Genomic DNA, 12,263 nt, shown 5'->3' with positions numbered 1-12,263 from the left:
CCCCTCTCTTTCTGCCCCTCTCTGGCATGTGCGCTCGCTCTCTCTCCCTCTCTCTCAAATAAGCCTTTAAAAAAAAGAAATGAAGGTGATATTTTGAAGAGAAATATAACTTTTAGCAACTTACTAGTATTTGTATAGATGTAGATATTGTAAAGTTTTTTATTTGTATCTTTATATTGCATCACTGATGCAACTATGAATTATTGCTGTAAATGTTATGTACCCATTTTCTTGATCATATAAACCCAAAATACCTAGTAAATATCTGGAATTCTATTTATGCCACATAAAGAAAGAAAAAGATAACAGGAAGCTAATAAATGGGATATGTACAGTAGAATATACCCAAAATAATATAATGGCATATGAATATGTTAGAAATGAGCATACTTAAGAGGAGGTAGGAAAAAACAACTTTTAGCGGGCATAACTGTAAACTCAGAGAAAGGAATTACTTCCTTGTTTACACTTGGGCTTATAAGACATTGGAACTACATCCAGTTGTTTTGAAAGACTTTTGTCTGTCAAGACAAGTTATGTAATACAGTGATTTAAGAGCACAGCTTATGGAGTTAAGCATCTTGGGTTTAAGTCTGTTTTGCCATTTGCTAGCTGAGTGACATGGGGCATCACATTCTTCAAAGGTAAAATGAAGATAATAATAGACCTTCCTCATAGGACTCTTGCAAAAATTGAATAAGGTAATAAATATTAAGCTTTTGAAAAATTTCTGGCACCAAGAAACTGCTGAATATTAGATATTGTATTGATTATCTATTGCTGTGTAACAAACCATCCAAAACTTAGTGGATTTAAAACAGCAACCACTTTATTTGCTTAAGATACTGTGGACCAGCAATGGCTGGACTCAGCTAAGTGGTTCTGCTAGTCTTGCCTGGGATCACTGATGTGGCTGCAGTTCCTCTGGCAGGTTGATGGGGGCTGGAAAGTCTAATATAGCCTCACATGTCTTTGAGTTGGTGTTGGTTGTCAACTGGAGTGCAGTGGTTCTCTTTTCTATGGCCTCTTGAGCAGGTGAGCTTGGACTTTTTCATATGGCAGTCTAAAGTAAGAAAGAGAGTAAGAACTAAAGCTGCAAAGCCTTGTATCAGGAGGCCCCTAAGATCACCCACAGGTTGGATGTCTGCTAAGGCTCAGAGGACTCAGCATCTAGTTGTGCCCATACCTCTAATTTATTACAGCAACAAGATGCTAAACAAAATCAACAAAGAGCGAAGCTACATGGGGAGACGGTGCAGGAAGCAAAGTCCTGGGGTGATCAGGCATAAGCTTACAGAAGTCTGTTCTTAGTGGAGTCACATAGGACATGCTTAAGTCCTCCAGCAAAATGTCTTGACAACCCATATGAAATAGTGTCTATCAGGAAAACTCTTTAGAGACGCAGTGCCCAGGGTACTGATGTAGGTATCCTCTGTCTGTGTTCTAAAATTCCAGACTCAGAAAGAAAGCATTGTTTTCAGCATAAACTATATTATTTGTATAAACAGTTTAGCCACGGGGCGCCTGGGTGGCGCAGTCGGTTGAGCGTCCGACTTCAGCCAGGTCACGATCTCGCGGTCCGTGAGTTCGAGCCCCGCGTCAGGCTCTGGGCTGATGGCTCAGAGCCTGGAGCCTGTTTCCGATTATGTGTCTCCCTCTCTCTCTGCCCCTCCCCCGTTCATGCTCTGTCTCTCTCTGTCCCAAAAATAAATAAATGTTCGGGAAAAAAAATTAAAAAAAAAAAACAAAAAACAGTTTAGCCACAGTGAGCCACTCTTACTGGAAACCCTCCTGAATTCTGAGTTCCCAGGTGCAGCCAAGGGCCAACCTTGTAGGCAGGACTTTCAAAAGATAGATATCAGGCATGCTGTAGTAACTCTTTTTTTTTTTTTTTTTTAAAAAAAATTTTTTTTTTTAGCGTTTATTTTTTTGAGACAGAGCATGAACGGGGGAGGGTCAGAGAGAGAGGGAGACACAGAATCCGAAACAGGCTCCAGGCTCCAAGCTGTCAGCACAGAGCCTGACGCGGGGCCCGAACTCACAGACCATGAGATCATGACCTGAGCCGAAGTTGGATGCTCAACTGACTAAGCCACCCAGGCGCCGCTATAGTAGTAAGTCTTTTCAACATGGGCCTTTTGCGAGCCAGGCTTGGAACTCCCATGATGTCATTCTTGCCATATTCACTTGGTAAATCAAGTCACTAGACTGACCCATATTTAAAAGGGTAAAAAAGTAGACCAGTTATTTTGGGATAATGTAGGGATGGGAGGAAATTGGTCTTTTTCTTTTTCTTTTTTTAATTTACCACACATATTGCCATCTATCTCAAAACAAATATAACAAATATTTTGAAACTCCTTTACTTAGCTATGTCTGTGTCTATAATTACTAAGTTTATAGAATTTACATATCTGTTTTATATGAATTTTCAGACTGAAGGTTGGATTTTGTTATTTTAAAAGATTTGGCTTAAGAAAACTAAAGGAGAGGAAAGTATGATTGTGCAGAAGTTGTGTTGTTCTGTTTTCCTAAATTTAGTTAAAAGCAATCTTAGTAAATATGAAATGACCTTTCATTCACTACTTATTTTTCCCTAACTCTGCTTTCTTACACATGTTAAATATTAGTTTCCAATTAAAATAAAGCTTTTTAACATTGCATTTTGTTCTACTTTCAGAGAATGGCTGTGCTTAATCAAAAGTCTATCTTGGATATGATTAAAGAGTTCAGAAGGAATTGGCACATTCTTTGTGACTCTGAGAGAACTACTGTATGTGGCGCAGACTCCATGCTCTTGGCATTGCAGCTTTCCATGGCAGACAACAACAAACAGGTTAGTAGACTAAATTTGGGTTTACTTATTTTTTTAAAGTGAATTTTGGTAGCTGCTCATTTTAATTATATCAATTTCTTTGCAGTATATGTCCTCCTATGATAATATCAATATAGTATTTTCAAAAATGCCTCTGTATATCTACATCAAAATATTACAATTGGATTTGAAATGATTTGCTTCAAAATTAAGGCCTTCATATGTATAATTTAACGTAGGACATGCATATTCAATGTTTAATTTGAAATCTTGAGATAAATATGCAACTAGTATTATGGTTAAAAATGTTTTTATTTATGACTTCTTTAAAAAGTTCTAGAAGGCATACATAAATTATGTTTATTTTAATATAATTGAAGTCTTTTATGACTAATTTCAGACTCAGTGCTATAGATTGATTATTCTAAGCCATGTTATGAATCAGAATTACTTGGGAAGGTTTTTAAACAAATCTTGGAATTTCCAGTCTTGGAAATTCTGATTCTTGTAATCTGCACTGAGACTCTGGAAATTGTCTTTTTAAAATCTTTTCTTAATCTGATTCTTATGTAGTTGGCTTGGACCAAACTAGTGTTTGGAATGAGCTGTACCTAAAGGTGTTCAGATGAGAGAAGGATGAATATAAGCTGGAGTGGTAAGAAAATGATTTAAAAATTTTAGATTTTAGGTGATGTACTTAAAGGAAGGGGAAGTCTTTGGATGGCAAGGTTTTAAAGAAGGGATGAAGGAAGGGAAAAGTCAGTTAAGAAGCATCCAGAGGGATCAAAGTCTTGATAGTTTGAATATAACAAGGAGAATGTCTCCTAATATGAAGGGTGGAATAGTTTCAGTGGGCCTGTTGGGCAAGATAGTGAGTGAAATGACATTCTGATGAGTTATTTTAATCTGTTATGTCAGTAGGTTCCAGATTTTTAGATTTAATATACCAATAAAAGTTCCAAAGAAGTATTATACATTGACAGATTTGAACATTTGTCACATTGGCAAATAAGACCATTGAGAAAAACTAGTTACTTGGAACCATAATTTTGGAAAAGGAAGAATATTTTAACACCTAAAAATTAGGAATTGTATAATCTTAAAACAAGAGATAGTCTTTATTATACATGATAGTTGGAAGTTTTGTGTGTTTACAACATGTGTGTATATTTTTGCATATATATTAAGATAAACTTTGAACATAGAAAGATTTTGACAAAATTCTGACATAGTCATTCTTTTAACAAATATTTGAGTTTTTACTATGTGCTAGACCTTTTTCTAAAATTTTTTTTTTAATGTTTATTTATTTTTGAGAAGAGAGAGACAGAGCATGAGCAGGGGAGGAGAGAGAAAGAGGGAGACACAGAATCCGAAACAGGCTCCAGGCTCTGAGCTGTCAGCACAGAGCCCGACGTGGGGCTCGAACTCACGGACCATGAGATCATGACCTGAGCCGAAGTCGGATGCTTAACGGACTGAGCCACCCAGGCGCCCCTGTACTAGACCTTATTCTAAACATTCTGAGCAGGGCACCTGGGTAGCTCAGTTGGTTAAGCATCTGACTTCGGCTCAGGTCATGATTTCACATTTTGTGAGATCGAGCCCCGTATTGGGCTCTGTGCTGGCGGTGTGGAGCCTGCTTGAGATTCTCTCTCTCTCTCTCTCTCTCTCTCTCTCTCTCCCTCTCTCTCCCCCTCTCTCTCTCCCTCTCCCTCTCCCTCTCCCTCTCTCCCTCCTTCTCTCCCTCCTTCTCTCCCTCCCTCTCCCCCTCCCTCTTCCCCTCCCTCTTCCCCTCCCTCTTTCTCCTTGCCCCTCCCCCATTTGCATGTGTGCATGCTCTCTCTCTCAAAAATAAATAAAGAAACTTTAAACATTCTGAAGGAAACTATTGCTCTTATGACATTAATCTTCTAGTGGGGAGAGACAGAGATAATAAATAAGATATTTAGTATTTTAGGTCAAGTACTGTAGAGAAAAAAACACAGATTTGCCCTTAAGGAATGTATCGAGTTTGGGGTAAAAGATTTCTTGCAATTTGAAAAAGGATGGTCAAGGAAGGCCTCATCTGCAAGTTGCCATTTAAGCAAAGATTCGAAAAGGAAAAGAAGGAACTAGGCATGGAAATTTTTGTGGGAAGGGACTACCAGGCAAAATGGAAGGGCTCTGAAGTGGGAATGTGCCTGGCATGTTCAAGGAACAGCAAAGAGGCCAACACAGCTGTTTATATAAATGTTAATTGTTAATTTCTTCCCTTTCATTTTCCCTTCCCCCAATTTTTTTTCTTTTCTTTTCTATTTATTTATTTTTTAGCTTCTGTGTGCCAAGCATTGTGATAAGTGTTGAGGTTAAAATGATGAACAAAACCAGACATTCCTCCTGCCTAGCTTATTACCTAGTGGGTGAGGTAGACATTTAGTAGAGAAAAATACAAATAAATGTAAAACTATGGCTGTGAGAAGAGGTGTATGAGGCTGTGAGACCAGGGAGTTGACCTGGTTGGAGAGATCAAGTTGAACTGTAAAGCAAGGAGAGCAGTTAACTAGGCAAAGAGTTGGGGCAAGATGATGAGGATGAAGGAATAGCATATGCAGAGGCCTTGGGCAGGAGACAGTAGGTAGAGTTTGTGAAAATTCAAAAGAACCAGGGTAGCTGAAGTGGTGGTGGTTACATGACCCATTTGTCTGCTTTTTTTATTTTTAATCATAGTCATTGTTAAAAATCAATTCTATCTAGGTATTTGGGAAAAAAAATGGAAGTAGCACTTTTTGGAGTTTGTGTTTAAAAAAAAGTTAAACTTTCAGAAAAGTCACAAGAATAGTACACTGAACTCCTTTATGCCCTTCACTTAGATTCACCAGTTAATATTTTGCTACCTTTGCATCATTCTTTTAATATTTTTGTACGTGTATATCATAGAAATAGATAAATACACACAGATATATATTGCACACATACATACATATTATTCATATTATTCTATATGAACCATTTGATGGTAAGTAGCAGACACCCTGAATTTTTATCCCTAGACACTCTTGGTGTTGTACATTCTGTGGAGTTTGACAAATATATAAGACATGTATCCACCTTTATAGTATTGTACAGAATTGTCTCCCTGCCCTAAAATTCCTCTCTGCTCCACCTATTTATCCTTCCCTCTCCCCAACCCCTGGCAACCACTGATCTTTTAATTGTCAGCATAGATTTGCCTTTTTCAGAATGTCATGTAGTTGGAATTGTGAAGTATACATAGCCTTTTCAGATTGGCTTCTTTTACTTTCTTTCAGATGCATTCATGGTCCCTCCATGTCTTTTCATGGCTTAATAGCTCATTTCTTTTCAGCAGTGAATAGTATTCCACTATATGAATCTATCAGTTTATCCATTCATCTTTTACTTTCCTTCCAACCAATATTCAATAAGATATTCAATATTTAATAGGTTCTTTAGTTTAATAATTATTGGGTTTGCTGTTACCCTCTTTTTTTTTTTAATATTTTATTTTTGAGTACTCTCTACACCCAACATGGGGCTCAAACAACCCTGAGATCAAGAGTCGCGTGCTCTACCAGCTGAGTCAGCCTCTGTTATCATCCTCTTAATTTCCAAGAGCTCTTTTTTTTCTCTCTTTTTGAAATATTGTTCTGTTCTTCCTGCAAGTATATAGTATTTCTCCTTTGAGACTATTAATACATTTTTTTTTGAGGTTTTCTTCTTGTGTAATATTTCCTCTAAGTTCCTTGTTTTATTAGTCTTGTTTGGGAAGAGTTTCCTTTCTTCCTACTAGAGACTTTCTTCATGATGATCCTTGACCATCCACTTACATTTAAGTGGAGCACTAAAATGCTTACTGGAAACTCTTCATGGAGTATTAGAGTTTGTCAATCCGACCTAACTGGGCTATTTGGCTGGGGAACATTTCATGCCTATCTCTTTAGGATATCCCTTTTAGAACAGTTTTCTCAGAAAAGAGTCCTCTTTGCCCCTGCACGAATAGTGTAAAGTTGAGCTGCCAAGTGCTTGAAAGAAGTATCCACATTTAGAATATAAATGGTCATGTGATTCTTATTGTTTCCATTTGGGTACTCTTGTTTTCAATTGAACCCTTCAGTCCAGAGACTGTTTTACGCTCTCCAGGGAATAAACCGCCAATTTTCTGCCAAAGTAGATGACTGTTCTCCCCTTTCTTGGCAGAAATTAATTATTAGACAAAGTCTAAAAGAAGATTATCCAAAGAGGTAAGCACAGTACTGAGGCTACTTCAGAAATCTCTTCACTGGGGGTGCCTTGGTGGCATCGAACTCTTGGTTTTGGCTCAGGTCATGATCTCACAGTTTGTGAGATTGAGTCCCGGCCTGGGCTCTGTGCTGACAGCGTGAAACCTGCTTGGGATTCTCCCTTTCTCTCCCCTTAACCCCCTCTCCTCTCTGTCTCTTTCTCTTTCTCTCTCTTAAAAATAAACAAACGTTTAAAAAAAGAAATCTCTTCCCTGGCAAGTATCTTCATTATCACCTTTTGCTGGGCAGATTTTCTTCTAGTGGACATAGTAAGAGTGTTGACCTTTAGAACATTTATGTATTTATGTATTTATATATTTATTTATTTGTTTCTGAGAAAGAGAGTGAGAGAAAGAGAAAGAGCATGCGCGAGGAGGGCAGGATCAGGGAGAGGGAGAGAGAATCTTGAGCAAGCTCTGTGCCCATCGCTGAGCCCAACCAAACGCAGGGCTCGATCTCTCATGACTCTATCATGTCACGACTAGACATCGTGACCTGAGCCAAAATCAAGAGTCTGAAGCTTGGCTGAATAAGCCGCCCAGGTGCCCTGCCCCATAAAGAGTGTTGATGTTTAGAGGCTTTGACTTTATCTGGCAGGGTGGGCAGGGAGGGTCTCTGATGCAACTTTCCACCTTTCTTAGGCTTAGCTTTGTCTCCTAAAACTTGTGCTCAGCGTTCATAAAAACCAGCTTCTTTAGTGTCAGGGAATGGTAGTTACCAGGGAAATATAGGCTCCATCATTTGCTTACCCATCTGTATTGGGACTTTCTCATTGTTTTTGAGCTTTTGAGTTTTTATTTTCTTTTTTTTTTTTTTCAACGTTTATTTATTTTTGGGACAGAGAGAGACAGAGCATGAATGGGGGAGGGGCAGAGAGAGAGGGAGACACAGAATCGGAAACAGGCTCCAGGCTCTGAGCCATCAGCCCAGAGCCCGACACGGGGCTCGAACCCACGGAGTGCGAGATCGTGACTTGGCTGAAGTCGGACGCTTAACCGACTGCGCCACCCAGGCGCCCCTATTTTCATTTTTTTAAATTAAATTTTAGTTAATGTACAGTCCAATATTTGTTTTAGGAGTAGAATTCAGTGATTCATCCCTTGCATACAACACCCAGTGCTCATCACAACAAGTGCCCTCCTTAATACCTCTCACCCATCTAGCCCATCTCCCACCCACCTCCCTCCATCAACCCTCAGTTTATTCTGTATCATTAAGAGTCTCCTGTGGTTTCTTTCCGTCTCTCCTCCCCCCCCCCTTGCCCCTTCCCATATGTTTATTTGTTTTGATTCTTAAATTCCACATGAGTGAAATCATATGGTGTTTGTCTTTCTCTGATTGACTTAATACACTCTAGCTCTATCCACGTCATTGCAAATGGCAAGATTTCATTTTTTAAAAAAATATTTATTTATTTTTGAGAGAGAGAGAGCACGCAGAGTGTGAGCAGGGAAGGGGCAGAGAGAGAGGGACACACAGAATCCGAAGGCAGGCTCCAGGCTCAGAGCTGTCGGCAACAGAGCCAGACAGGTCTCAAACTCGTGAACTGCCAGATCATTACCTGAGCTGAGGTCGGATGCTTAACTGACTGAGCCACCTACGTGCCCCAAGATGTCATTCTTTTGATGACTGAGTAATATTCCATTGTATATATATACCACATCTTCTTTATCCATTCATCAGTTGATGGACATTTGGGCTCTTTCCATAGTTTGGCTATTGTTGATAATGCTGCTGTAAACATCAAGATGCATGTACCTCTTTGTATTTTTGTATCCTTTGGGTAAATACCTAATAGTGCAATTGCTGGATTGTAGGGTAGTTCTATTTTAGTTGTTTTGTTTTCCAGAGTGTCTACCAGTTTGCATTCCCACCAACAGTGCAAGTGGGTTCCCCTTTCTCCGTATTCTTGGCAACCCGTTGTTTCTTGTGTTGTTAATTTTAGCCATTCTGACAGGTGTGAGGTGGTATCTCATCTGGTTTTGATTTGCATTTCCCTGATGCTGAGTGATATTGAACATCTTTTTTTTTTTAATGTTTATGTATTTATTTATTTTTGAGGTGACTGGGGGAAGGGCAGAGAGAGGTCAGAGAATCTCAGGCAGGCTCCTCGTTGTCAGCATAGACTCCGATGTGAGGCTCCATCTCCCCAACCTGAGATCATGATCTGAGCTGAGATCTAGAGTCAGATGCTTAACCAACTGAGCCACCCAGGTGGCCCAGTTGAGCATCTTTTCATGTGTCTGTTAGCCATCTGGATGTCTTTGGAAAAGTGTCTATTCATGTCGTCTCCCCATTTCTTAATTGGGTTATTTGATTTTTGGGTGTTGAGTTTGATAACTTCTTTATAGATTTTGGATATTCTTTATCAGATATGTCATTTGCAAATATCTTCTCCCATTTAGTAGGCTGCCTTTTAGTGTTATTGATTATTTCCTTTGCTGTACAGAAGCTTTTTATCTTAATGAAGTCCCAATAGTTGATTATTTTTTTTTTGACGTTTTGTAATTTCTTTTATGGACAATTCAGTCATGAAAAAATATTTTCTATTTTCTCTTTTATTTATTTATTTATTTTTATTTTTTGTTTTTTTCCATTTGATTCCTCTTTATTAGTTACTGGTAAGGAGGCAGTAAAAATAAGCCGCTCTAAAAACTGATTAACTTTATTTACTTTTTCATTTTTGATAATATCTTAATTTTGAAATTTCCCAGAAGTCCTTGTGATTATTTAAATTTTTTCTCATGTACAGTGATAAAATGATTGGTACTTTGTCTCACAGGATCCCCCTTAGGATCTCTTGTAGGGCTGGTTTAGTGGTGATGAATTCCTTCAGTTTTTGTTTGGGAAGACCTTTATCTCTCCTTCTATTCTAAATGACAGACTTGCTGGATAAAGGATTCTTGGCTGCATATTTTTTCTGTTCATCACATTGATGATCTCCTGCCATTCCTTTCTGGCCTGCCAAGTTTCAGTAGAGAGATCCGTCATGAGTCTTATAGGTCTCCCTTTATATGTTAGAGCACGTTTATCTCTAGCTGCTTTCAGAATTTTCTCTTTATCCTTGTATTTTGCCAGTTTCACTATGATATGTCGTGCAGAAGATCGATTCAAGTTACGTCTGAAGGGAGTTGTCTGTGCCTCTGGATTTCAGTGCCTTTTTCCTTCCCCAGATCCGGGAAGTTCTCAGCTATTATTTCTTCAAGTACCCCTTCAGCACCTTTCCCTCTCTCTTCCTCCTCAGGAATACCAATTATGCGTATATTATTTCTCTTTAGTGCATCACTTAGTTCTCTAATTTTCCCCTCATACTCCTGGATTTCTTTCTCTCTCTTTTTCTCAGCTTCTTCTTTTTCCATAATTTTATCTTCTAGTTCACCTATTCTCTCTTCTGCCTCTTCAATTCGAGCCGTAGTCGTCTCCATTTTATTTTGCAACTCGTTGATAGCATTTTTTAGCTCCTCCTGGCTGTCCCTTAGTCCCTTGATCTCTGTAGCAAGAGATTCTCTGCTGTCCTCTATACTGTTTTCAAGCCCAGCGATTAATTTTATGACTATTATTCTAAATTCACTTTCTGTTATATTATTTAAATCCTTTTTGATCAGTTCATTAGCTGTTGTTATTTCCTGGAGATTCTTTTGAGGGGAATTCTTCCGTTTGGTCATTTTGGATAGTCCCTGGAGTGGTGTGGACCTTCAGGGCACTTCCCCTGTGCTGTGGTGTGTAACTGGAGTTGGTGGGCGGGGCCGCAGTCAGCCCTGATGTCTGCCCCCAGCCCACCACTGGGGCCACAGTCAGACTGGTGTGTGCCTTCTCTTCCCCTCTTCTAGGGGCGGGATTCACTGTGGGGTGGCGTGGCCCGTCTGGGCTACTTGCACACTGCCAGGCTTGTGGTGCTGGGGATCTGGCGTATTAGCTAGGGTGGATCAGCAAGGTGCAAGGGGCAGGGGCAGGCTCAGCTCGCTTTTCCTTCGGAGATCCACTTCGGGAGGGGCCCTGCAGCACTGGGATGGCACTGGGATGGAGTCAGACCCGCCGGAGGGATGGATCCGCAGAAGCACAGCGTTGGGTGTTTGCGCGGAGCAAGCAAGTTCCCTGGCAGGAACTGGTTCCCTTTGGGATTCTGGCTGGAGGATGGTAGAGGGAGATGGCGCTGGTGAGCACCTTTGTTCCCCGCCAAGCTGAGCTCTGTCATCCAGGGCTCAACAACTCTCCCTCCTGTTGTCCTCCAGCCTTCCCGCTTTCCGAGCAGAGCTGTTAACTTATAACCTCCCAGATGCTAAGTCCTGCTTGCTGTCGGAACACACTCCGTCAGGCCCCTCCACTTTTGCAAGCCAGACTGGGGTCTCTGCTTGGCCGGCAGGCCGCCCCTCCGCCTCAGCTCCCTCCCGCCAGTCCGTGGAGCGCGCACCGCCTCACCGTCTTTCCTACCCTCTTCCGTGGGCCTCTCGTCTGCGCTTGGCTCCAGAGACCCCGTTCTGCTAGTCTTCTGGCGGTTTTCTGGATTATTTAGGCAGGTGTAGGTGGAATCTAAGTGATCAGCAGGATGCGCGGTGAGCCCAGCGTCCTCCTATGCCGCCATCTTCCAGTGATCTCTATTTTCTCTTTTAGTTTTAGGTGTTTTATACCAGGAGGGGTTTTCTACATATCCAGCCAGGCAGGTTCCCTGTTAATGTGTCTATTTTAAAGTTATAACAGATGGTATACATTCTTTCTGCCTCTTGTTTTGATCATCCAGTATTGTTTTCAAGACCTCTTTAGGTATGATAGAAAAGTTGATCTAATTTATTCATTGTAACAATCATCCTTTGTGTGACTGATACATTTTACTCAGTGATGGACCTTTGGGTTGTTTGAAGTTTTTTTGGTATCATAAACAATTCTGCATTGAAATGAGATGTCTGTGCATGGAAAAAGAGTTTCTCTAGGCTCCTTACACAGCAGGTCATATGATAGATACATCTTTGATTTGATGCTACCACATTGCTCTTCCACTTGGTTATTAGAATTTACATTTATTTTATTTTATATTTTTAAAGTTTATTTACTTTGAGAGAGAGATCTGGGGAGGGGTAGAGAGGTGGGGGGAGAGGGAGAAGGAGGGGGGGGGAGACAGACAGACAGAGACCCCAGTCTGGCTTGCAAAAGTGGAGGGGCCTGACGGAGTG

General features: G+C 40.3%; 1 protein-coding gene across 1 annotated transcript in view; it reads left to right on the top strand.

Moving 5' to 3' along the window:
• Positions 1-12,263, top strand: part of PARPBP (PARP1 binding protein) — a 67,241-nt gene that overhangs the window by 1,850 nt on the left and 53,128 nt on the right. The window contains exon 2 of the mRNA XM_040491068.1: positions 2,681-2,836. Coding sequence (XP_040347002.1) covers positions 2,681-2,836 — 156 coding nt within the window. The remainder of the gene's footprint in view (positions 1-2,680; positions 2,837-12,263) is intronic.

The sequence above is a fragment of the Herpailurus yagouaroundi genome, unplaced genomic scaffold (assembly GCF_014898765.1).
Source record: "Herpailurus yagouaroundi ecotype Mexico unplaced genomic scaffold, PumYag 182, whole genome shotgun sequence".
Classification (NCBI taxonomy): Eukaryota; Metazoa; Chordata; class Mammalia; order Carnivora; family Felidae; genus Herpailurus; species Herpailurus yagouaroundi.
This window is presented reverse-complemented; position numbering and strand designations above follow the sequence as displayed.